Consider the following 25,076-nt stretch of genomic DNA (forward strand, 5'->3'; position numbering starts at 1 on the left):
GGAAGGGAAGGGAAGGGAGGGAGGGGAGGGGAGGGGAGGGGAGGGAAGGAACGAAGGAACGAAGGAAGGAAGGAAAGATAAGAGGAAGGGAGGGAGGAAGGAAGGAAAGATAAAAAGGAGGGAGGGAGGGAGGGAGGGAGAGGGAGGGGAGGGACGGAGGGAGGGAGGAAGGAAGGAAGGATAGAAAGAAGGAGGGAAGGAAGAAAGGGAAGGAGGGATGGAAGGGAGGGAGGGAATAAGGAAGAGGGAGGGAAGGGAGGGAGGAAGAGGGAGGGAGGGAGGAAGTGGAAGGGAAGGAGGGAGGGAGGGAAGGAAGGACAAGAGGGAGGGAAAAGGAAAAGTGAGAGGGAGGGAGGGAAGGAAGGAAGGAAGGAAGGAAGGAAGGAAGGAAGGAAAGATAAGAGGGAGGGAGGGAGGGAGGAAGGAAGGAAAGATAAGAGGGAAGGAGGGAGGGAGGGAGAGAGGAAGGAAGGAAGGAAGGAAGGACACCCCAAAGTTGTCTTTTCAACCATGACCTTGATGACTGAGAACTCCATAGAGGGAGGAAGGAAGGAAGGAAGGAAGGAAGGAAGGAAGGAAGGAAGGAAGGAAGGAAGGAAGGAAGGAAGGAAGGAAGGAAGGAAGGAAGGAGAGATAAGGAAGGGAGGAAGGAAAGGAAGGAAGGAAGAAGAGATAAGGGAGGGAGGGAGGGAGGAGAGAGAAGAAAGGGGAGAGAAGGAAGGAAGGAAAGAAAGATAACAGACAGGAAGGAAGGAAGGAAGGAAGGAAGGAAGGAAGGAAGGAAGGAAGGAAGGAAGGTCTCCACCTTTTGCAGATCTTGGATGGAAGTACCGATCTCAGTCCAAGCATTCCTTAATGGATTAAATTCTGGGTCTCCCTCTTCTGCAGGGCAAGTCCAGACAGGACCGTAAACCAAGCCATGCATCTGTTCTCTAGCAACAGCAGGCTTGGCTTGGAGCAAACATTGTCCTCCTGAACACAGGAAGATGGTGGCTGAGTTGGGACTTTCTTTGGACTTCCCTGCACCAGGAGAAAGTCGAAGGTCTTTCTGCCCGGCACTCTCCTTTCCGTCGTGTTCATCTTCAGCAACTTGGCATGGAGATGGGCATCTCCAAGAGATGGGGAAGCAAGAGTGGGATGGCCTAGTTTGCCACCTGTTTTGGGAAGGAAGATGAGAGAAGAGCCGATGGTCCTTTGGGGCAGGTAAGATGGGCAGCAGGAGGAGAGGCAGGTAGGATCTCGGAGGTTTAATCTGTAAGTCAATGGCTCTTTTCATCTTCGGCGCAGTTCATAAATAGGCAACTTTTAAATATATTTTTTTTCTTTATTTGTACACTGCCCAAAGTCTCTCTGTGAGGGAGGTGGGCAGTTCCTAAATTTGATAAATAGATAAATTGTTCTGCCTGGATCTGCCATTCGGGACAATTTTTGATGGTAGCATTGGAGCATTAATGATAGACCATATCCAGTGGTGAAATCCACATTTATTTTACTACCGGTTCTGTGGCCGTGGCTTGGTGGACGTGGTGTGGCTTGGTGGGCATGGCAGGGGAAGGATACTGTAAAATCTCCATTCCCTCCCCTCTCCAGGGGAAGGATGCAGCAAAATCTCCATTCCCACCCCACTGCAGGGGAGGGAGACTGCAAAACCGCCATTCCCACCCCACTCCAGGGGAAGAATATTGCAAAATTCCCATTCCCACCCCATTCCTGGGGGAAAGATACTGCAAAATCTCCATTCCCTCCTCACTCCAGGGGAAGGATACTGCAAAATCCCCATTCCCTCCCCACTCTTGGGGGAAGGATATTGCAAAATCTCACCTGTATGACAAGCCAGAGACTTACCTGGCTGTGAAGTTTTTTGTACTTGGATATTCTGTAAAACTGCACTGAATTGGTCAACCTGATTTATTTCTACCTCAGGGTTTCTCAACCTCCGCCACTTTAAGATGGGTGGACTTCGACTCCCAGAATTCCCCAGCTTTAAGAGGGAGGGACTTTCAATTCCCAGAATCCCCCAGCCAGCAGTAACGGGCTGGGGAATTTTGGGAGTTGAAGTCCACACGTCTCAAAATGGCGGAGGCCGAGAAACACTGTTCTAACCTCCTCTCCTTTCGCTAAATCTCTCCCTGGCATTTTACCTCGTGGCGGGTGAAATATACATGAATTCCTGGAGTTAAGGGAGACTTGCATGTGCTGCTTTCAGCTCTTTGGAAAAAAAGATAGACTCTAAATGCAATTCCATCCATCAGTCTGAATCCCCCAGGTTCAATGTTAAATCCTTCAGCTTTCAGCATTGCCAAACCATCATTCTTCATTTAATGATGGTCTAGACAGTAGTCACCTAAGAGATACGGTCAACCTCTTCTCTGCTGGCATCGTATCTTCACTCTGCTAATACCCTGTTTCCCTGAAAATAAGACCTCCCTTGATAATAAGCCCAATCAGGCTTTTGAGCGCATGCGCTAAAATAAGACCTCCCCGAAAATAAGCCCTCCCCAAAAATATTTAAACACATGCGCAGCTGGTCCCCACCATTTCCTCTGGTTGGGGTTAGGGAGACAGAGGTGGAAATCTGGTAAGATGGCAAGAGGAGCCCCGTCTTACTCCATGCGCCCCAAAATAATAAGACCTCCCCCCAAAATAAGGCCAAGCACTTTTTTCGGGGTTCAAAAAAATATAAGACAGGGTCTTATTTTTGGGGAAACATGGTACCAGTCCTTGACTTATGAACAATGGGGACCAGACTTTCCATTGCTAAGCAAGACAGTTGTTAAGCGAGCCGCACCTAATTTTGCAACCTTTTTTTTTGCCAGCGTTGTTAAGCAAATCACGGCAGTTGTAAAGTGAGTCACGTGGTTGTTAAGCAAATCCAGCATTCCCCTCCCCCCATGGACTGCTGGTTGGAAGCCAGCTGGGAAGATTGCAAATGGCAATCGCGTAACCTTGGGATGCTACCACCATGGTAAACTCAGGCTGGTTGCCAAGGGCTTGTATTGTGGCCATAGAGATTCTGGAACCGTCGTAAGTGAGAGGACTGGTCAGAAGTCACTTTTCTGAGGGTCGTTTCTTAACCAATCAGTAAACGAATGGTGGTAAGTCCACCTGTAATAGCGTCAGGTTGATTTCAAAAGTCCTGAAATTCTTCTTCCTCCTCCTGGTGTGTTTGAGAAGTCCATGGAAACGTTGCATCATTCGGTCGCCGGAGGGAGAAGTCAACCTGCCTCCTTTCAAGAGAGCTGAGCTGGGCTTGGTTTGGTTTAAGCCACACCTGATCATCCATGGTTACAGAGTGAACACAAATCCTAGGATTGGGGCTTTGGGGCCCACCTCAAGACCGGAGACGCAAGAGTTGAGATCGCTTGGATCTGCCTGTGATCTCGAGTCTTTCTCTGAACCAGGTTTAGGATCCATGGCTGAAGCGATCAAGGATGCTGGTTTAGAGACCCATCCTAGAAGTCCCTCATAGAAGTCCTGGTGCTTTCAGAAGCTGAGAGGATGTGAAGATTATCCATTTGAGAAGAAAATGGAAAAGCACCACTGATTTATTATTATTATTATATTATTATTATTATTATTATTGTTGTTGTTGTTGTTGTTGTTGTTGTTGTTGTTATTATTATTATTATTATTATTATTATTATTATTATTATTATTATTATTATTATTATTATTTAATCTTTAGTGAGATTCACAGCCTTTGAGGCTAGTTAATAGCTCTGCAGTCAAGTCCTAACCAAGGACCTAGGAACTGTTAAGGTATCGTCGGAGGATGTAAGCTGTTTATTATTATTATTATTATTATTATTATTATTATTATTATTATTATTATTATTATTATTATTCCTTCCCAGCTCAGCCTTTGAAACCAAGCCAGTCTTCTTTCATATTTAATTACCCAGGCGGCTGATACCACCAGCATTATATCAAGGTAAGCTTCTTATGGGCAAATTCTAAACTTCCCTTATGGTCTTTTATGGTCTTGTGTTTGAAGGAATCACCTCAATCTGTAAACCAGAAGTGTATGTTGCGTTTTTTTCAAGCTTCCTTCTAAATGCCGGTGCTGTTTTCTGTTGCTTCAGAAGCATTGGCCTAAGGACTAAGGAACGAAGATGGCCTGGCACAGGAAGGCAAGTCAGGGAGAGGGGAGATGGTGAAGGACCTGGAATCCTGAATTCCCCGTGTTGAGAGGCACAAGGTGGGCTTGGAGAATGGACACCGCTCTCCCTGAGCCCTTGGACTGCTTGGAGGATAAGCCGAGTTTAAATATGGAGTGAAGCTTAGCTGGATGAAAATGGTTGAAGGACAGAGCAATTGCAGATTAGTTTCATTTTTTTTTTTTAATTTTGATTTATATGCCACCCTTCTCCGGAGACTCAGGGCGGCTTACAATGCGTTAAGCAATAGCCTTCATCCTTTTGTATATTTATACAAAGTCAGCTTATTGCCCCCACAAACTGGGTCCTCATTTCACCTACCTTAGAAAGGATGGAAGGCTGAGTCAACCTTGAGCCTGGTGAGATTCGAACCTGCAGTAATTGCAGGCAGCTGGTCTTAATAACAGGGTGCTTTAGACCACTGTACTATCATTGTCTGGTTTAATGAAAAGAAAGCTTGGGGGTGACACGATAGCAGTGTTCCAATATCTCAGGGGCTGCCACAAAGAAGAGGGGGGTCAACCTATTCTCAAAGTAACTGTAACAGAGTTGGAAGGGACCTTAGAGGTCATCTAATCCAACCCCACCCCCCCCCCCCCCGCTCATGCAGGAGACCTATACTAGGGATTCGAACCACCAACCTTTCTGATCGACAAGCTCAGCGTCTTAGCCACTGAGCTCCAAAGCACCTGAGGGAAGGACAAGAAGCAACGGGTGGAAACTAATCAAGGAGAGAAGCAACTTAGAAATAAGGAGAAATTTCCTGACAGTGAGAACAATTAATCAGTGGAACTACTTGCCTCTAGAAGTTGTGAATGCTCCAACACTGGAAGTTTTTAAGAAGAAGTTGGACAACCATTTGTCTGGTGTAGGGTTTCCTTTCTAAGCAGGGGGTTGGACTAGAAGACCTCCAAGGTCCCTTCCAACTCTGTTATTTGATTCTATTCCAATCTAATCAGTAACCCTGCCAACTTGAAGGAAGGACTTGCTAACTGCAGATTTGGGGTGCAACAGATGGTTTAACTCTCTGTAGAAAAGCACTGTAATTTTTACAGGTGGAGTCGCTTCCTCCTTCCTCAAGTCTATACTTAGTCCCTGGCTTTACAGAGGACCAAATATAAGAAGGAGAAGCTTAATTCAAAGGCAACATCAGACTGGGGTTAGATTGGTCTTTGGTTTCGGGAGGGAGGGGTGTCTCGAGAACCGTAGAGAAGTGCTTTTATGTATCATGCTTAGCAAAACTAGCATGCTTGATTAGTGGGTAATTAGTGGGTATTAGTAGGAGCCTGGATAGCTCTGCAGACAAGGCACTGCAATTTAACACCAGCTGCCTGCAATTACTGTAAGTTCAAATCTCGCCAGGCTCAAGGTTGACTCAGCCTTCCATCCTTTCTAAGGTAGGTTAAATGAGGACCCAGTTTGTGGGGGCAATAAACTGACTTTGTATAAATATACACAAGTATGAAGGCTATTGCTTAACGCATTGTAAGCCGCCCTGAGTCTCCGGAGAAGGGCGGCATATAAATCAAATTTTAAAAAAATAAAAAAAATAAAATTCATATTAGACATACATATTTCTAATGACTGTTTCAGAATCGAGTAAAGAGTTGGGGTATTCCACCATCTCCCATTTCTTAGACTCGGGAGATAGGGAGTTGCAAGTCTACTTTGGCCAATCATGAGGTTCTTAGAAACTTCAAAATAGTGAAAAACAACAGCAGGCCAGGGTCTTGTCACAAGATGTTGTGGTCCAGGGAATTGTGACATTTTTACGGTCGTGAATTGCAAAGGAACAACTGCTGAACTCTCGGTGTGTGTGTTTTTTTTGTGTTTTTTCCAGGTTGGCGCCTCTAACTCAGCTTTGGTTTGTAGGCAGTGTAGTTAGCTGATTGTGTATCTCCCCAGCAATCACTAGCTTCACTGTCAACAAAACAATCCGCAGAATTCTTCAATCTCCAGGAAGCTTCCCAGCTGGAACCCAAGGAATTACACCCATTATTCAGATCTCCTGATCCGTGTTAAGAGGTTACCAACTCAACAGCGAGGAAGACAACCAACCAGTCATAGGAAAACGCTGGAGCAAAGAAGTAGTGGAGACACTCCCAGCTTCTGCATAGTTTTGTGATGGCCACACAGTGAGGACAGTTGGACAAATTCCAGGGTTCTCTTGTGGCAGATTGGTGGCAGACCTATCATGGAAAGCTGGTATGAAGAACAGCTGTTGACTTCAAGGACCTACATGAAGTGAAATGAAGAACAGGTCCCAAGCCAACAAGAACTTCCAAAAGCCCATGGGTGGGACTCCTGCCCTGATGGGGAATTGGGTGATGGTCCCGCTAATGGGTACCAGATGGTGAAGTTCAGAAAACAGAATCTAGAGGAGCTTTTGCCCTCTGCAATTTTGTCTGGGTAGCATGAAATGAGTATCTTAAAAGACAGAAAATCCAGATTTCATCCGTTTGGAAACCACTGAGGGAACCTTGATGATCTCTAAAGACAAAGAATTGGGTGGGGGTGGAGAAATTAGGCCCTGAGCTTAAACATCAGCCTTGTCACCAGGCAGTGTAGTTAGCTGATTGACCAAGGTAACAGTCGCTAACAACACAGCCAAGTGAAAAGGTGGCCTCTCCCTGCAGTTTTTTGCAAATTTGCTGGATGCACTTGTCAACATCTACAGGTTGAAGGGTTGAAGGCACCCTGCGTAGGACTGTAAAGGAGAGTTCTTCAACCCCAGCGGCTTTAAGAGGGGGGGGGGACTTTAGCATAGCTGGCTGGGGAATTCTGGGAATTGAAGTCCACCCATCTTCAAGTCTCTAAAGTTGAGAAACATTGTACAGCACCGATCAGCTGATCCCACCTTGATGTTCTCCAAAGCAAGGATCTCCAACCTTGGCAACTTTAAGACCTGTGGACTTCAACTCCTAGAATTCCCCAGCCAGCTTTGCTTCTAAGAGTTGTGCAAGAAAATCACCAAGCTCAGAGAGCGCTATGGACCCCCACAGTTGTTCTCTCCTCCTCCTCCTCCACCTCCTCCTCCCTCTTGTTGAGTTGAAGTCCACAAGTCTTAAAGTTGCCAAGGTTGGAGACCCCTGCCCTGCTCCAAAGCTTTTGAGGCTGCTCTTCTCAACATTGCCTAACCAACATAGCTACTATAGGGATAAATTCCGGAGAGTAAGTTTTATCTCAGCCCTCATCAACAATCACTTTACATAATAGGAAATCCCTGTTCTGATTTATTAACTTTTCATTCATTTAGACAGCAGTTCCCTGTCCAGATGGGTGGTAATTAAATTCCTGGTTGATCAATGTGGGTCATTTACCGGCAACTGCTGTGGCTTGATAAGAGTGCTGACAGCCCATAATATTCAGCTGACGGCCAGTTCCTAGAGGGACTTGATATGAACCGAAAAGACAGAAGACAAATGAAAGAGAGGACTAATTCTGTTTTCCTTCCCCCGTTAGCCAGCAAAGCAGCGAAAATTAAGGCTATGCGAATGGAAAGAACGAAGGATTTTTTAAAAATGTTTTGGAAAAAAGGGCTTTAGTTTAAGAAGACTTCTCTTCAAGACCTCCTCTGTCTGTTGTTCATTTGAGATCTCTCTCCAATAAATGCCAACATTAAAAGTCTTTCATGACTCTTTTTCTAAGGAACTTTTATCATATTCTTACCCAGAGCTTGTGAGGACAGGTCAAAGGGAAACAATGGTTTACAGAGTCCTCAAATTATGACTGCTCACTTAGTGACGGTTTGAGGTTAAGATGGACCCCTCCCCCCAAAAAAGGAACCTGCAACCTGTATTTGAGATTCTGATTGGCTAACCCTGCTCCAACCTGCTGGTCGCATGATTGCAATTTGGGCAAGCAGGCAACCAGCCAGGGGTGAAATCCAGCAGGTTCTGACAGGTTCTGGAGAACCGGTAGCGGAAATTTTGAGTAGTTCGGAGAACCGGCAAATACCACCTCTGGCTGGCCCCAGAGTGGGGTGGGAGTGGAGAATTTGCAGTATCCTTCCCCCAGGAGTGGGGAGGGAATGGGGCTTTTGCAGTATCCTTCCCCCAGGGGTGGGGAGGGAATGGAGATTTTGCAGTATCCTTCCCCTGCCAAGCCTACCAAGCCACACCCATCAAGCCACGCCCACAGAACCAGTAGTAAAAAAAATTGAATTCCACCACTGCAAGCAGCCCATATTTACAGCCGCTTGGAGGGCCCCAAAGTCACCTGACCGCAATTTATGACGCGTTTTGGTCAAAAAGCGATGGTTTCTGGCCACAAAATGTCCCATGGCAGACGGTGGGTTCGCTTCGGACTGCTGTATTCATTTAACCACCGCGGCAAAAAAAAATAATTGTAAAATCAGGCAGGATCCTATGATGAGCTACATAATGACAGGCAGAACTCGAAACCGTAATTCTGGCCTCGATTATTGTTGTAAGTAGAGGACTACCTAGGGACCCATATCCCCAATGGGGCACTCCCGTGCTTGGATGGGGGCGGGGGGGTGTCTGGGATTCTGCCTAGATCTCACATAGCAGCTTTTTGCTCTCTGATGAACCAGACAGCAGGTATCCCATTTTGCTGGAGTCCGAAGATTACTGGAGTTTAAGGTCAAGTGCAATTCAGTCCACGGCAGGATAAAAAAACACACACACTCTGGAAATATAAAAGAAGGCACTCAGCATTTGCATTAATAGGAAGCATAAGTACACCAATTTTCATTCAGCAGATACGGAGATCATGATTTTCCAAATTGGCTTCTGCAGGACGACTCAAGCTGTTTCATATAGATTTCAGTGGCTTCCGCTGAATTGGGAGGCGGGGAGGATGAATTCCCTTCAAAGTGCTAAGCCTTAAATTCCCCCCAAAATATTAAGGGGAGGAGGAGGAGGAGGAGGAGGAGGAGGAGGAGGAGGAGGAGGAGGAGGAGGAGGAGGAGGAGGAGGAGGAGGAGGAGGAGGAGGAGAGAAGGAGAAGGAGGAGAAGGAGAAGGAGAAGGAGAAGAAGAAGAAGAAGAAGAAGAAGAAGAAGAAGAAGAAGAAGAAGAAGAAGAAGAAGAAGAAGAAGAAGAAGAAGAAGAAGAAGAAGAAGAAGAATGGATACGACCAAGTTGCTAAATTAATCCACCGGTCCTTATGTAAAAAATACGACTTACCTGTATCCAAAAAGTCATGGGAACATAAAGTGGAAAAAGTTATAGAAAATGAGGAGGTGAAGATCTTGTGGGACTTTCGAATACAGACGGATCATCACTTGGAACACAACATGCCAGATATCACAGTTGTCGAAAACCAAAACGTACAATTTATTGACATCGCGGTACCAGGAGATGCCAGAGTCGAAGAAAAAGAACAGGAATAAAATTACGAAATATCGCGACCTGGCCATCGAAACTACACAGCTATGGATGAAACATGTAACTGTGATGCCCATTGTCATCGGGGCACTTGGTACCACGTCCAAGAATTTTATAAGATACATCAACAAATTGCAGCTTCCTGCAATAACACCAGTGGAACTACAAAAAAATCTGTGCTACTTGGAACATCGTACATCTTAAGAAGGTACTTGGTTGATACCTAGGATGCTGGCAGCAACCTGTATCCACCATTAGCACCGGTCAATGGTATTTGTGGTGCATTTTCGAATGTTCAGTTGACTGAGTTTCATATTTAATGAATAAAGATAATAATAATAATATAATGTCTGAATACATTCAGCCGCCCACTCTATATTGCTATGGAGGCAATAAACTAGAGTGATGATTCTCAACCTTAGCAATTTGAAGACAGGTGGAACTTCAATTCCCAGAATTCCCCAGCCGGCAGTGTTTCTCCACCATGGTAGCTTCCATGCTGGGCTGGGGAATTCTGGGAGTTGAAGTCCACTCAGCTTAGTTGCCAAGGCTGTGAAAGACTCATCTTGGCTGCTTAGTTGACAGGTGAGAGAAGGCTGCCAACCTGGGCCATGGGGTGCAAGAGATCGTGGACCAACCCCGCCAAGCAAAAGCTCATGATATTAAAAAAAAGATGCTGAGATTTTCGAAAGAGTGCAGAGAAGAGCAACAAAGGTGATTAGGGGACTGGAGGCTAAAACATATGAAGAACGGTTGCAGGAACTGGGTATGTCTAGTTTGATGAAGAGAAGGACTAGGGGTGACATGATAGCAGTCTTCCAATATCTCAGGGGCTGCCCCAAAGAAGAGTGAGTCAAGCTATTCTCTAAAGCACCAAAGAAGGCAGGACAAGAAGCAATGGGTGGAAACTAATCAAGGAGAGAAGCAACTTAGAAATAAGGAGAAATTTCCTGACAGTGAGAACAATTAATCCGTGGGACAACTTGCCTCCAGAAGTTCTGGATTCTCCATCACTGGAGGCTTTCAAGAATAGGCTAGAAGAAGAGACAAGATAACCATTAGTACAGGAGAACCTCTACTAATGGCACAGGTTCTCCTGCTCCAAGGTCTTCTAGTCAAGCTGGTATCGACTAACAGTTGGAAGGGACTTTAGAGGTCTTCTAGTCCCAACCCCATGCTGAAGTAGGAAACTCTTTACCATTTCAGACAAATGGTTGTCTGATCTCTTCTTAAAAAGCTCCAGTGATGGAGAAGGAAGGAAGGAAGGAAGGAAGGAAGGAAGGAAGGAAGGAAGGAAGGAAGGAAGGAAGGAAGGAAGGGATAACAGAGTTGGAAGAGACTTTGGAGGTCTTCTACCATTTCAGACAAATGGTTATCCGATCTCTTCTTAAAAAGCTCCAGTGATGGAGAAGGAAGGAAGGAAGGAAGGAAGGAAGGAAGGAAGGAAGGAAGGAAGGAAGGAAGGAAGGAAGGAAGGAAGGAAGGATAACAGAGTTGGAAGGGACTTTGGAGGTCTTCTACCATTTCAGACAAATGCTTATCCGATCTCTTCTTAAAAAGCTCCAGTGATGGGGAAGGAAGGAAGGAAGGAAGGAAGGAAGGAAGGAAGGAAGGAAGGAAGGAAGGAAGGAAGGAAGGAAGGAAGGATAACAGAGTTGGAAGGGACTTTGGAGGTCTTCTACCATTTCAGACAAATGGTTATCCGATCTCTTCTTAAAAAGCTCCAGTGATGGAAAAGGAAGGAAGGAAGGAAGGAAGGAAGGAAGGAAGGAAGGAAAGAAGGAAGGAAGGAAGGAAGGAAGGAAGGAAGGAAGGAAGGAAGGAAGGAAGGAAGGATGGATAACAGAGTTGGAAGGGACTTTGGAGGTCTTCTACCATTTCAGACAAATGGTTATCCGATCTCTTCTTAAAAAGCTCCAGTGATGGAAAAGGAAGGAAGGAAGGAAGGAAGGAAGGAAGGAAGGAAGGAAGGAAGGAAGGAAAGAAGGAAGGAAGGAAGGAAGGAAGGAAGGAAGGAAGGAAGGAAGGAAGGAAGGAAGGAAGGAAGGAAGGATGGATAACAGAGTTGGAAGGGACTTTGGAGGTCTTCTACCATTTCAGACAAATGGTTATCCGATCTCTTCTTAAAAAGCTCCAGTGATGGAAAAGGAAGGAAGGAAGGAAGGAAGGAAGGAAGGAAGGAAGGAAGGAAAGAAGGAAGGAAGGAAGGAAGGAAGGAAGGAAGGAAGGAAGGAAGGAAGGAAGGAAGGATAACAGAGTTGGAAGGGACTTTGGAGGTCTTCTACCATTTCAGACAAATGGTTATCCGATCTCTTCTTAAAAAGCTCCAGTGATGGAGAAAGAAGGAAGGAAGGAAGGAAGGAAGGAAGGAAAACAGCATAAGAGAGTTGGCGGGGACCTTGGAGGTCTTCTAGTCCACCCCTCTGCTGCAGGCGGAGACCCTCGACCGTTTCAGCCAGGTGGCCGTCCAACCTGTCGGAACCCCTCCCGCGTCTGAGTCTGGGATTCCGCCCCCTCCTCCCCGCGGGCCAACGGCAGGACCGGCTTCTGGCGGAGCCATGGAGACCCAGCGGCCGCGCTCGCCCACGCCGTCGGCCATGGCCAGCTCGCCGCCCGCGCCCTCGCCCTCGCCCGCCGCCGCCCCGCTGGCCTTCGCGGGCTCCAGCGAGCAGGACGTGGCGCTGGCCAAGTCCTTCTGGAACTCCGTCACCCTCCAGCCGCCGCTCGAGTCCCGGCTGGGCGCCCGGGGAGGCTCGCTTTGCGAGGGCGCCTCCTGCCCGCGACGGAGCTCGGCCGGTAGCCTCGGCGGAGGGAGGGACGGGCGGGCACGGGGGGGCTCCGAGCCCGCAGAAGAGAGACGGAGGGGACCCTAGAGGTCTTCCAGCCCGACCCCCCTGGAAACCCTCGGACAAAGGGTCGGCCCAGTCTTCGGTGATGGGGGAAGGAAGGAAAGGAAGGAAGGAAGGGAGAGAGAAGGCAGGCAAGGAAGGAAGGAATAAGAGAGAAAAGGAATGAAGGAGAGAGAAAGAAGGGAGAGGGGAAGGAAGGAAGGAAAGAAGGAAGGAAGGAAGGAGGGAGGGAAGGAAGGAAGGAGAGAGAAAGAAGGAAGGAAAGGGAGAGAGAAGGCAGGCAAGGAAGGAAGGAATAAGAGAGAAAAGGAATGAAGGAGAGAGAAAGAAGGGAGAGGGGAAGGAAGGAAGGAAGGAAGGAAGGAGAGAGAAAGAAGGGAGAGGGGAAGGAAGGAAGGAAGGAAGGAAGGAGGGAAGGAAGGAAGGAGAGAGAAGGAAGGAAGGAAGGAAGGAAGGAGGGAAGGAGGGAAGGAAGGAAGGAGAGAGAAAGAAGGAAGGAAAGGAAGGAAGGAAGGGAGAGAGAAGGCAGGCAAGGAAGGAAGGAATAAGAGAGAAAAGGAATGAAGGAGAGAGAAAGAAGGGAGGGGAAGGAAGGAAGGAAGGAAGGAAGGAGGGAAGGAAGGAAGGAGAGAGAAAGAAGGAAGGAAGGAAGGAAGGAAGGAAGGAAGGAAGGAAGGAAGGAAGGAAGGAAGGAAGGAATAAGAGAGAAAAGGAATGAAGGGGAGAGAAAGAAGGGAGAGAAGAGGGGAAGGAAGGAAGGAAGGAAGGAAGAGAGAAGGCAGGCAAGAAAGGAAAGAATAAGAGAAAAGGAATGAAGAAATAGAGAGAAGGAATGAAGGAGAGAGAAAGAAGGGAGAGGGGAAGGAAGGAAGGAAGAGAGAAGGCAGGCTAGGAAGGAAGGAATAAGAGAGAAAAGGAATGAAGGAATAAAGAGAGGGAAGGAATGAAGGAGAGAGAAAGAAGGAAGAAAGAAAGAACAGAAGGGAAGGAAGGAAGGAAGAAGAAAGAGGGAGGAAGGAAGGCAGAATAATAGAGTTGGAAGGGACCTTGGAGGTCTTCTAGTCCAACCAGGCCCTACTCAAGCAGGAAACCCTCGACCATTTCAGACAAGTGGGTGTCCAACCTTCCTTGGCATTGTGGGAGCTTCTTCTGCTTGGCCTCCATTCTCCTTCGGAGGAGTCCCTTTTCCTTGGTCGCCCCTTCAACACCACCTCCAGGATTTCCCCCTAGGAATTGGCCTGCATTGCAGGGGTGGGGGGTTAGCATCCCACGATCGAAATGTCTATGGAGGTTGTCAATTAATGTGGATTTTTCTTCTGCTAAAGTGGAAAAAAAACGATCCAGGAGAATCTCAATCAGTGATTTCAATCCGTTGCAATATTTTTATTTTTTTTAGCGAAAAGCAGCTATTTGTCTGTTTCATCCTCAGTGAGTGACAGTAAGTATACGGTTTTACCAAAATGGACATTTTGGAGGGCACCCTGATATTTATCGTAATAGAACCTTTAAGCCAAACCACTTAACGCCCCAAAATCCTTGTAAAAGGCACTCCTTGAATGCCAATCAATGGATGTGTCAGCGTTTCAACGCTGGCATAGAGGGAGCAGAGGAGAGCGAGAGATAAACTCTGAAACTTTTGCCTGCTAAATCCCTTTGAAGCCGGGTTGTCGTGGAAATGAGGGGAGGGGGCACATTCCTGGGAAATGACGAGAAAAAGAAGTCTGAAGAATGACTTGGAAGATAGCCAATGAGAAGCAGAGATTTGGGGATCGGAAAGGGAGGGATTGGGGGCAAAAGGTCAGTCTTGTCCGCGTGGAGTCATGATCCGGTGGCTGTGCTCAATTAAAGAAAGATTTCCTTAAAGATTGGCAGTTTGGAAATTCATTTAATTTTGAGATAGCATCGCAGTCTGACAGGATGCCTATCACATCCGGTGCCAATCAATTGATTCAGTCCTATGCGTGACCTGATAGGTGATCTTGCCCCAGAGAGCAGATGGAAAGGACAGCATTTTTAATTGGCATTATTTGAAAAAAATATTTTTATTGCAAGAACACGGAGCGGGGAGACACACCTTTCTGGTATCTTTCTGCACCTGAGTTTCCGATATGTTGTAACCTGGGTGAACAAGCATGGCCCCTTTAAGGACCTGTGGATTTCAACTCCCAGAATTCCCGAGCTCGAGAATTCTGGGAGTTGAAGTCCACAGGTCCTTAAAGGAGCCATAGCTGCCCACCTCCGCTCTAACCCAAAATACAATTTGTTTTTTTTTGACTAAGCTTGATATGTAAATCCAGAAAACAGCACAACCTTCCGTGCATACGCCAGGATTTATATGGTGTGTAAAATTTCCAAACACGACTGTGAATTGTTCTGTTGTTTAAACTTAATTGTTGCAGGTCACTTTGTTGACTTAAAGTAACTTTTTTTTATAATTTTAAAATATTTTTTTTATTTTATTTTTTATTATATTTTTATTGTTGAAGAATAACAAAAAGGAAAGAAAAAAAATCAATACAAAATATTTTTTTAAAAAAAAAAAGGATTTGAGGACGAGATCAAGAGGACCAAAAAAGGAAAACTTAACTTTTTGCAGGATTTTTAGCAAGAAACTGTGTTCTTCCTTTTAGCTGCTCTTCTTGTTCTTCCTTTTTTTTTTTTTTTTTTAATTACTAACATTACAAACAACATATACAATATTTCACCCTGTGCTATACATAAGAAAGGAAGATTTGGTTCTTTCTTTGGGCTAACTTGTGCATCCAATGTCCTTCAATATCTTTGTTTACTGTAGTTAAAATCAAAACAATTGTTACTCCAGAAAATCGGGAATCTGGTAGTATCTTTTCGGACTAACCAACAACTCACAAAGAGTGGTGCCTATTTCTTTTCTTTTTTTAAAAAAAACAACAACAAGACAATGACAAACACAAACACAAATATAAACTCTCTCCAGCTACAAATCTCGCATCCAGGGTCGGAGAGAATTCTGCTTGAAAAATGATGAAAAGATGATTTGATTTTTAAACTGAATTTGAAACCATTTCTTTGAAAACGATTTCTTTAGAACGAGAAGAAGAGAGATACTCGGAAACGGAGAAGGACGTGTGGAAAGAACACTGCCTGGAGAAGGTGAGCGGATTCTGCTGCTTTTTAGAACTAGCTCCATTCTAAACTTTTATTTTTGCAAGTCCTTGATTTACAACCAGGGGTGAAATGCTCCCGATTCGGCCCAGTTCAGCCGAACTGGTAGCGATGACAGCCGGTGGTTCGGCTGAACCGGTAGTGATGGCAGCTTGAGGCTCCGCCCAACCGCCTGGTCATCGTTACTTCCTGGTTTTAACCAGGAAGTAACCTGTTTTTTACCCTCTGTGCATGCGCAGAACGGTTTGTGCATTCACAGAGGGTCGGCGCGCGCATGTGGCGCGCAGTGGTGAAATACTAAATTTTTTACTACCGGTTCTATCGGCGTGGCTTGGTGGGTGTGGTGTGGCTTGGTGGGCGTGGCTTGGTGGGTGTGGTAGGGGAAGGATACTGCAAAATCCCCATTCCCTCCCAACTCCTGGGGGAAGGATATTGCAAAATCTCCACTCCCACCCCACTCTCGGACCAGCCAGAGGTGGTATTTGCCGGTTCTCCGAACTACTCAAAATTTCCGCTACGGGTTCTCCAGAACCTGTCAGAACCTCCTGGATTTCACCCCTGGTGGAGCGCGCATACGAGCAGCGCATATATTTCCGAACCGGTAGGGAAGGTAAGTAGATTTCACCCCTGCTTACAACCCTTCATTTAGTGACTGTTCCAAGTTACAACAGCACTGAAAAAAAGTGACTTATGATCGTTTTTCACGCTTACAACATTTCCAGCCTCCCTATGCTCGCGCAATCAAAATTAGGTCCTTTTGGCAACTAATTCAGATTTATGACGGTTGCAATGTCTTGAGGTCATGTGATATCCGCTTTTTGCGACCTTTTGACAAGCAAAGGTCAACGGGGGAAGGCAGATTCACTTAACAACTGGGTTAGTAACTCAAGAACTGCAGAGGTTCCCTTAACAACTGTGGCAAGGAAGGTCATAAAACGGAGCAAAACTCACTTAATAGCTGCTTCGCTCAGCAATGGACATTTTGGCTTCAATTTTGGTCGTATTCCTTTGAGCTTTTCGGGAAGAGGGTTAGAATTCAGAGCATTGCATGCAAGTCGATATTTCTTTTCCTTTTTTTTGAAAAGTTATTATTTTTATTTCTCATAAACATATTTAGATGTACAGTTTCTTACACATCTTTAATCATTCATCTCGTAACTATTTTTGATAGTTAATTATTATTTGTTCAGAGCTGCCCTTTTACCATTTCCTTTCTTTTATTTTGCCACAACTTTCCCTCTTCTTCTCCCCTTCTCTTCCTTCCTCTAACCCTTTCTACTTTCTTCATTCCTCCTCTCCTTCCCTTTCCTACTATCCCCTTCCCTTCCCCCTCTCCTCTCTTCTTCTTCTTCTTTTTCTAATCCTCTCTCCTACTCTTCTTTCCCCCTCCCTCAAGTCGATGTTTCTAAAGAGGGGAGAAAGCTGCCGGGGCTATTCCGTGCTCTGAAAATCAGCAAAAGATTTTCCCATTTTTGTGGATCAGAGCACTCCGGCTGATTATCTCCTTCAGAAAGGAGCCGAGATGATTAGATTGCGTTGTAAATCCGAGAGAAAAGAAGATTTGTCAGCCATTCAGACCAGAAACATTAAAGGGCAGAAGAATTCTCATGGCTTCCACGGGGCTGGTGCCAGCAATGCCCTGCGAGAAAAAGAACAAAAAATTGTTTTTACAATGCTGGATCATAGGCTGGTAGCGATAGAGCCTTCGACGTAAGACTACCATTAAGCCCAACATTTCTGTTGCTAAGCGAGATATTTGTTCAGTGAGTTAAAAGCCTCTGACGATCAGGCAACTCAGCTGGGATCGTCAGAGGCTTTTAAAAGCATTTTTTTTCCCTACAACCTCTTCAGCCGAAGAGGTTGTAGAAAAAAGGGTTTTAAAAGTTAAAAAAAAAAAAAGTTGGCCACGCCCACTCAGTCACATTACCCCCCCACCAAGCCACGCCCACAGAACCGGTAGTAACAAATTTTACATTTCGCCACTGCTCCCAAGGAATGGGAAGGACCAAAGGGAGCATCTCTTCCAGAAACAGTCATTGTCTCATTTCTAGATTCGTTGGACTTTCATCCTTGATAAAGGATGCTGCAGACTTATGACGGGAAACCAACCCTGGATCTATGGACCGACTCGGAAAACAAACCCATTAGCTCTTGGTTAATTAACTCCTGAGGTCCAGCGTGGAACCCAACATCTTTGGCCTGTTGGCTCGCCAACGCATAAATAAATCATTTACCCCGATCGATAGGAATAAATAGCGCGGTTCTCCACATCTAATCCACGTCGTGTTACGGCAGTTCTGCGAAAGTTAAGAGCTACATTAATACAGTCTTAAAGGACTTTTCTGTTTTTTCTCCCCCTCCACGCTCTCTTGTTTAAAAAGGAGAAGCTTTGCCGAGTAAGCATGGGAACGGAGCCAGAGGCAGCCAGTCCCTAGGAAAAGAATGAAATGTGCTGAGCTTGGCAATGGCTGCCGGCAAAACGGCATTCGTATTCGTGGCAATTAATAACCCCCCTAATGGATTTGATCCAGGGGCTTCCATTAGACCTGGCTCAGAGAAATGGGATTATCAGGAGAAGCGAGTCTCGTCTCCAAACTCTGCCGTGATTTCTCTTAAATAATTCTGCTCAAAGAAACGAGTGCCAGATGGTTCGTGTCATCAGCCGGTTGAAAAGTCAGGTTTGCTAGCTTGCAGTCCTGGATGTTTGGGCTGGGCACCCCACCGAATTCCTAAATTCATCCCTCTTTCCTAGGATTTAAGCCCTAGGCCTAGTCAGTTGGCACGGATCTCCCTGTTGTGACCCAGGCCCAAGTAGGTATTATCAGACGCAATCAGTTCTAAACAAACAGATTTTATTAGAACAGCTGAGAATTAACTCATTCCCAGCGTAGTCCAAGCTAATTTAAAACAAATTCTTCATAACACAATTCTTCAGCCTTATTACCAACCTTGGTCTAATTAGGCAACCTGCCAAAGGCTTTTCTTGGCAAAAGTTCAGAAGCAGAAGACGCCAACAAGAAATAAGTGCAGCAAGACAAGAAACAAATCTATCAACGTTGTTTTCCGACAAAGAGCCCAAGAGCCTTTGCTGGTCTTTTAAGCCTTATAGGAGGGGCCAATCATCTCTTGGCCTTACTCCCGAGTCATCCTTTTTGCTTTAGCTGCAGCTGCCTTCATACATGCACTAGGAACAGGCTCCCTCTGTTCCTCTGCCTCTCTGCTGTCAGCCTCTGGAGGTTTCTGAGTCCGCACATCACTCCCCGATGGCCCTGGCCCCATCTCTGCCTCCGATGCAGAGCCCTCATCCGGGCCTTCCCCAGCCTCCAGGACTGGCCCATATTCTTCCTCAGCCTCCTCACTGTCCAACTCCGCAGGCTGCTGATGGACCACAACACTCCCCTCACCTAAATTGAGTTTAATATGAATCCAGATTGTTATCCTGGAGCCTTTATAACCAGCTGATAAATTCAGAATCTATAGGAGGTTATTCACCTTTGAAGGATGTGGATGGTCTTTGGAGTCTGATGGGGTAAAAACCCCACTTGTTGGTTATACTAGGGTACAAGAAGTGGTTATATTTGACTGGTTGGTTGTGCAAATCTCAGCTCTGCTTCTCAGCCTTGGCCACCTGAAGATGTGTGGACTTCGATTCCCAGAATTCCCCAACCAGCCACTCTCTTGGGGCTCTAGATCAGTATGTCAGAACTGCCATCCTGAGCTTCAGCCTTGATTTGCTAGAAGTCAGCCTGCCGTAGACAGGGGGGGAGGGGGGATGCTGGGAAAGGGGAAACCGAAACTACTCATCGTTCCTTCCTGAGATGTCGCCTCATCGTCCCAAGGCCAGAGAGCTGGGAGGGGAATGCAACGGTTTACCATCCAGCCCACCGATGCAGGGAACGATATCAAAACAATTCCTTTGAATGTAATTGGACAATAGGGAGATAACGGAGAGCAGGAACAGAAAGGGAAAGTAAACTGGGGAAATTTTGTGCGCAAACTTTTAGTTCTGGCTTTGCTGTACTGTCACCACTTGGCTTCTAGTAAAAGTATAGCTTTCGCACACATGGAATCGAGGGTCTCTCTTTCCTAAGAACCCAAGTCAGGGCAGGTGTGACACGGTATTTCTCAACCTTGTTCGCTTGAAGATGTGTGGACTTCCCTCCTTCTCACCTTTGCAAACATCTTTCTTCACAGGCTAAAAAAAGAGAAGACATCATTGCATTGCTGAAAAGACAAAGGGAAGAGAGGATATCGGTAAGGTGGCTTTATGATTGTCTGAACCTCCCTCTCTCTTGAGCAGGGGTCACCAACCTTTCAAACCTCAAGGGACCACTAAATCCATAATTTTAAATCCCATGGATCACTAATATAATTTGCCTAATGACCTGCTGGGTGGGCGTGGCAAGATGGTCATGTGACTGGATGGGCATGGCCAACTCGATGTCACTCACATTGAGGGGCACCTTGCCAGCCTCTACTCGCTACTCCTCGCCTGCCCGCCTGGGCTCCTTAGGGGCCCAACAGGAAGCAGTTGTTGGCGCTAAGCAGCCACCATGAGAAAGAGTTCGCAAAAGAGCTCAGTTCAAATTCGATCTGACCGAGAAGGAGGCTCAGCAGAAGCACATCACTGAGGACTAGGAGCATAGGCTTTCCAAGCAGAGGGAAGACCTACGGGAGTACAAGATGGTCAGCCAGTTCCAGGCCACGATGCAGTCCCACTGGAACAAGGCTCTCCGGCTCTTCACCACCAGCGGCGTTTCCCTCCAGCCTTCGCCCAAAGCCCCAAACCAGGAGGCCGAAGCAGACCCCGAGTTGGAATTTCTGCCCCCCTCCGACCCACACAAAAAGGGGGAAACTCTCGGCAGCAACACAATATGTTCATTGCACATATCCGGCCCAGGGGCCGTAGCTTGAAGACCCCTGATTTAGTGCAATATAAAAAAATGCAAATAATTTTTCTGGGGACCCCCAAAATTTTCTCGTAGACCACCAGTTGGTTAACCGCTGCTCTTGAGAACCAAGCATTGCTTCCTTGCTTAACTTTCCTTTCTCGTTTCTTCCCTCCTGCCAGCTGCAGCATGTAACACAAAAGAAGGAATAAAGCCAGGAACGCTTTTGAAATTTGGCTGGGGTAGAAGCCAGCCTGCAATTCGGTCCTCCATGAAGCTGGAAAGGGTCCCAGAAGCCTGGCATGAGTTTAGAAGGATGGTTCAGCTCCGCGGAGAGCTTTGCGGAAAGAGGGGGCTGGATAGAGTTATTTAAAAGGGATGATTGGTGGGGAGAAACTGCCTTAATTATATGGAGCAGGGGAGGAAAAAGATATTTAATACATATTTAGCTCAATTGGCTTGAATCTGTCAAGGAGCGTTTCGTCCCGTTTCTCATTCTTCCAGTTTTGAATCTGTCTCATCAGAGGTTCTTCCTGCATTTCTGACTTTTCTTTCTTTCTTTTTTAGCTGATGGGACTTTACTTTACTTTTACTTTTATTTGATTTATATACCGCCCTACTCCCGAAGGACTCAGGGCGGTGAACAGCCAACAATAAAATACATATATACAAAATTTAAAAAGCAGAAATAAAAATCGAATTAAATAAGTTTGGCCCAGACAATTCCTCAGCATTTATTTATTTATTTATTTGGGAATGTTTTTGCTTCATGTGTTCTTCTTTTCTAATCCGTTAACGGTGTCGAGTATTTAAAGCTGTCGATCCTACTGCAAAGTTCAAATCCATGGGAATACCCACGAGAGAATACATGTAGCTCGGGGCTGAATTGTGGGGTGCTCGGTGCTCCCTGAGCTTGGTGGTTTTCTTGCAGATGTTTCATGACCCAACTAGGGAACAAAATCAGTGCAAAAAGGAGTGGGGTTTGCATCAAGGACCCCACAGAACACCCCATAAATTTTGCACTGTTCTCTCCCACCTTGCGAAAGAACAGTTTAAAACGGGCAAAGTTTTTAACCGCAATTTTTTTCTCCCTTTCTCAGAAAGAGTCCTTATCTCGGCCACACAAGCCAAAATCCAAAGCGCCAGAAAGGTAATATCAAGAAGACAAGTTTTTCCTCCTATTCGCCTTAAATTTTCGGTGATCCCGATTGTAAATAAACGCTTGTATCATTTTGAAAAGTGTAACTTTTTCCCTCTCTTCTTTCCATCTCTTTTTTTTTTAATTCCAGGGACCAGGAAGACGAGAGGTAAAATCTCCTGCCCGATTTGGAATTATTTCACGCATACCAGAGAAAGGACCGCGTGCTAAAGAATTCCTGGAATTGAAGGCCAGCCAAATTGTCCTGGGTTTTTTTTTTAGCCAAGAAATCAACCTGGGCTCTCCATATATCCTCCAAAGGTTCAAAGGAGGCTTAGCCTGTCCACTTTTAAAATTACCCCGCTGAAAAAGCTGATTTGGCCCTTCCATTTCTCCTCTCAGCAGTTTCTGCCTTTTAATTTGTTAATGGCTGGCATTTTTCTCACGTATGTCAACTTCCAGCTCTTGGGAAAATGCCATTTGAAACCCATTTTTACAGTAGTTAAGGTACTTATTCAAACCTGGGAGTCTTATTTTTGGGGAAACAGGGTAGTTCCCTGAGTCACTGGGGACAACCCCGATTTATCCAGTCAGTTAGACTGACAAATACATAAGTGAGTCTTGTTGACATTACTTGCTTAAGGATGATTTGCCAGCTGAGCGGTTCTCAAGAGCCTGCGAGTTCCCCACCACCAGGGATGAAATGCTCCCGGTTCGGTCTGGTTCGCCCGAACCGGTAGTAAAAAAAGGCTACCGGTTCGCCGAAACGGTAGTAAAAAAAAAAAAGTTCCAACATTCAGTTGAGTGACGCGCGATCGTCAGAACTGGTTTTTTTTACTTTTTAAGCATTTTTTAACTACTGGTTCTCCGGTTGTTTTTCTTGCAGACATTTTATGACCCAACTGGATAATGTCATCAGTGCTAGGAGGGAGTGGGGTTTCTGGAGAGGAGGAGGAGGACTGTGGGGTGCTTGGTGCTCTCTCAGCTTGGTGGTTTAGTTGCAGATGTTTCATTACCCAACTGGGTAACATCATCAGTGCTAGAAGGGAGTGGGGTTAGCAGAGAGGAAGAGGAAGAGGAGGACGACTGTGGGTCCTTGTTGCTCTCTCAGCTTGGTAGTTTTCTTGCAGATGTCTCATGACCGAACTGAGTAACGTCATCAGTGCTAAAAGGGAGTGGGGTTTACTTTCTTTTCATATACAGTAGCTTGCCTCCTGACTGTGTTGGTGAGAGCGTTCAGCAGCCAAATAAACAGAGATTATCAAGATTAACTAGATCAGGAGTCAGCAACCTGCGGCTCTGGAGCCGGATGTGGCTCTTTCAGCCCTCTGCTCTGGCTCCCTGTTGCTCAAAATATGTGTCACAACCACCAATGTGCGACACATGCCGGCATGCAATTTATTGAGCTTTTCAACCCCCGGTAGGCCAACCATGGATAAATCCAAGAAAAGAAAAGTTTCAGAAGAAAACAGAACGTTTAATTCAACTACATATGCTAGTTTGCTGGCCGCTCAGGAAATAGTCAGGCACGGGAAGGTTTTTGTGGCTCCCGGTGTTTTCTTTTCTGTGGGAAATGGGTCCAAATGGCTCTTTGAGTGTTTACGGTTGCAGACCCCTGAACTAGACCAACAATCAAGCAACAGACTTATCTACGGGACCGCCTGCTACCACCAATAGCCTCCCACCGGCCAGTACGCTCCCATAGAGAGGGGCTCCTAAGGGTGCCGTCGGCCAAACAATGTCGACTGGCGGCCCCCAGGGGGAGGGCCTTCTCTGTGGGGGCACCTACAATCTGGAACGAGCTCCCCCCGGAGATACGGAGGATCCCGGATCTGCGCACCTTCCGTCGCACGCTCAAGACTTTCTTATTTCATCAAGCCGGCCTGGCCTAAATCTTCTCCCCTTTTAAATGTAAATTTTAATTTGTTTTTAAATTATTGGGTATTTTAAATTTGTCTCAGCCAAATTATTTAATTCATTTTTATTCTATTTTAAATTTTTATTCTGTGGCTGTTCACCGCCCTGAGTCCTCCGGGAGTAGGGCGGTATAGAAATCCAATAAAATTAAATAAATAAATAAATAAATAAATAAATAAATAAATAAATAAATAAATAAATAAATAAATAAACAGACAATATCCCAATCCAGAAATCAGCAATCCAGACAAACCATCAAACAGTAAACAACAGCCTAATCAACGAACCACCAGGAATATTTCCATTCACACTGACGGGGCAAGCCACCAGTGTCTTAAGAATAAGCGCAAACTCCACTCCCATCTAAGCCCTGATGACGTTACCTAGTTGGGTCACGAAACGTCTTGAAGAAAACAACCCAGCTCAGAGAGCACCAGGGACGCCACAATTTTCCAAGCTGCTGGATGCTTTGAGGTTGGAGATTTTCCTGCTGGCGTTTAGGGAGAAGGAGACGGGGAGTGTCTCTAAATGACCTCAGGGTGTCCTTCATTCTTTTTCTTTAGTTCCAAAAAGGAGAAGGAAGAACAGTCTGAGGATGAAGAGAGCGTCAAGGCGTTACCTTGAGGATTCCGACCGGAGACACTAACCGACAAGGCTTATTTGTATTTTCAGCCAGCCTGTCCTTGGTGTCTGACAGCGGCTGTGGCTCATTGTTGATATAGTCTGCCCCCTTCCCACTCCCCTTGGACTTCTCTGCATGTTTGACAGACTAGCTCTCTGCGGGGCTGAGATGGATGACCTTTCTGGCACCCATTGCCCCATGGGACTTAACTCCTGCGCAAGAAATCTCTGAAGAAATACCCAAAGCGTTAAAACAAGCTTTTGATCCTTGCAAGCCGAGATATGAATCTCCATTTGCTCTGAACGGTGACGTTTCTTTTTTGTAAAAAAAAAAATAATTTTTATTGGGTATTTTACATTTTAAAACCAAACAGACAATAGCAAAAGAAGTCAAGAGACAAAAACGAAAACACACGCACATCAGACGTTAAAATACAATCCTGACAACAGATATATACAATTTTACAGCTTTTCTGCAACGACTTTTGTCTCTACTCTTAGCTTTTATTCCTCCCGCTCCTCCTCTTTATTTTTAAATATTCATAACTAACTGTTTCGTTAGCAGGATCGTTATTTACATTTATATCCTGTATGTTGATATCAAATTTCACTTTATATTCTTAGTTTGATTTCTGTTTTCCAGTTTCTACCACCGTTCCTAACACTTGTGTTTCATTAATATTATTTATTCGTTTTTGTCTTTTTTTGAGCCCCATTTTGGGACTTGGAAGTTCCAAGACATCCAGCCAGCAGCAGAAAGAATTCCAGAGCTCCCAAATCCTTGGCAGGCGCACCAGGCAGGGGGGAAAAAAAGCTGGTTTCCATCTTAGTACAGCATGTCACGTTTTGTGGAATAAGCCCCCCTTCTTTCGCTGTCTTCTGAATAAATGGAATAGCTTGCTAAAACAGCTGGCTCTTTTCCAGTGCCCGAGATTGCCCTGTGAATTTCTGCCTTGTTGTTTTCTGCTTTTGCCTCCCAGTTTCCCTTCTGGCCCTTTGACAGAAATGTGC

General features: G+C 45.7%; 1 protein-coding gene across 1 annotated transcript; it reads left to right on the forward strand.

Annotated features, from left to right (window-relative positions):
• Positions 1–12,065: 12,065 nt before the first annotated feature.
• Positions 12,066–24,068, forward strand: HOATZ (HOATZ cilia and flagella associated protein). The gene is made up of 7 exons (XM_070952572.1): positions 12,066–12,303; positions 13,753–13,794; positions 15,424–15,488; positions 19,695–19,754; positions 21,490–21,539; positions 21,679–21,696; positions 24,008–24,068. The coding sequence occupies exons 1-7, from the start codon at positions 12,066–12,068 to the stop codon at positions 24,066–24,068; spliced, it is 534 nt and encodes a 177-aa protein (XP_070808673.1).
• The last annotated feature ends 1,008 nt before the right edge of the window (positions 24,069–25,076 follow it).

This window comes from Pituophis catenifer, unplaced genomic scaffold, assembly GCF_029215685.1.
Source record: "Pituophis catenifer annectens isolate HBS135680 unplaced genomic scaffold, rPitCat1.0.hap2 SCAF_12, whole genome shotgun sequence".
Classification (NCBI taxonomy): Eukaryota; Metazoa; Chordata; class Lepidosauria; order Squamata; family Colubridae; genus Pituophis; species Pituophis catenifer.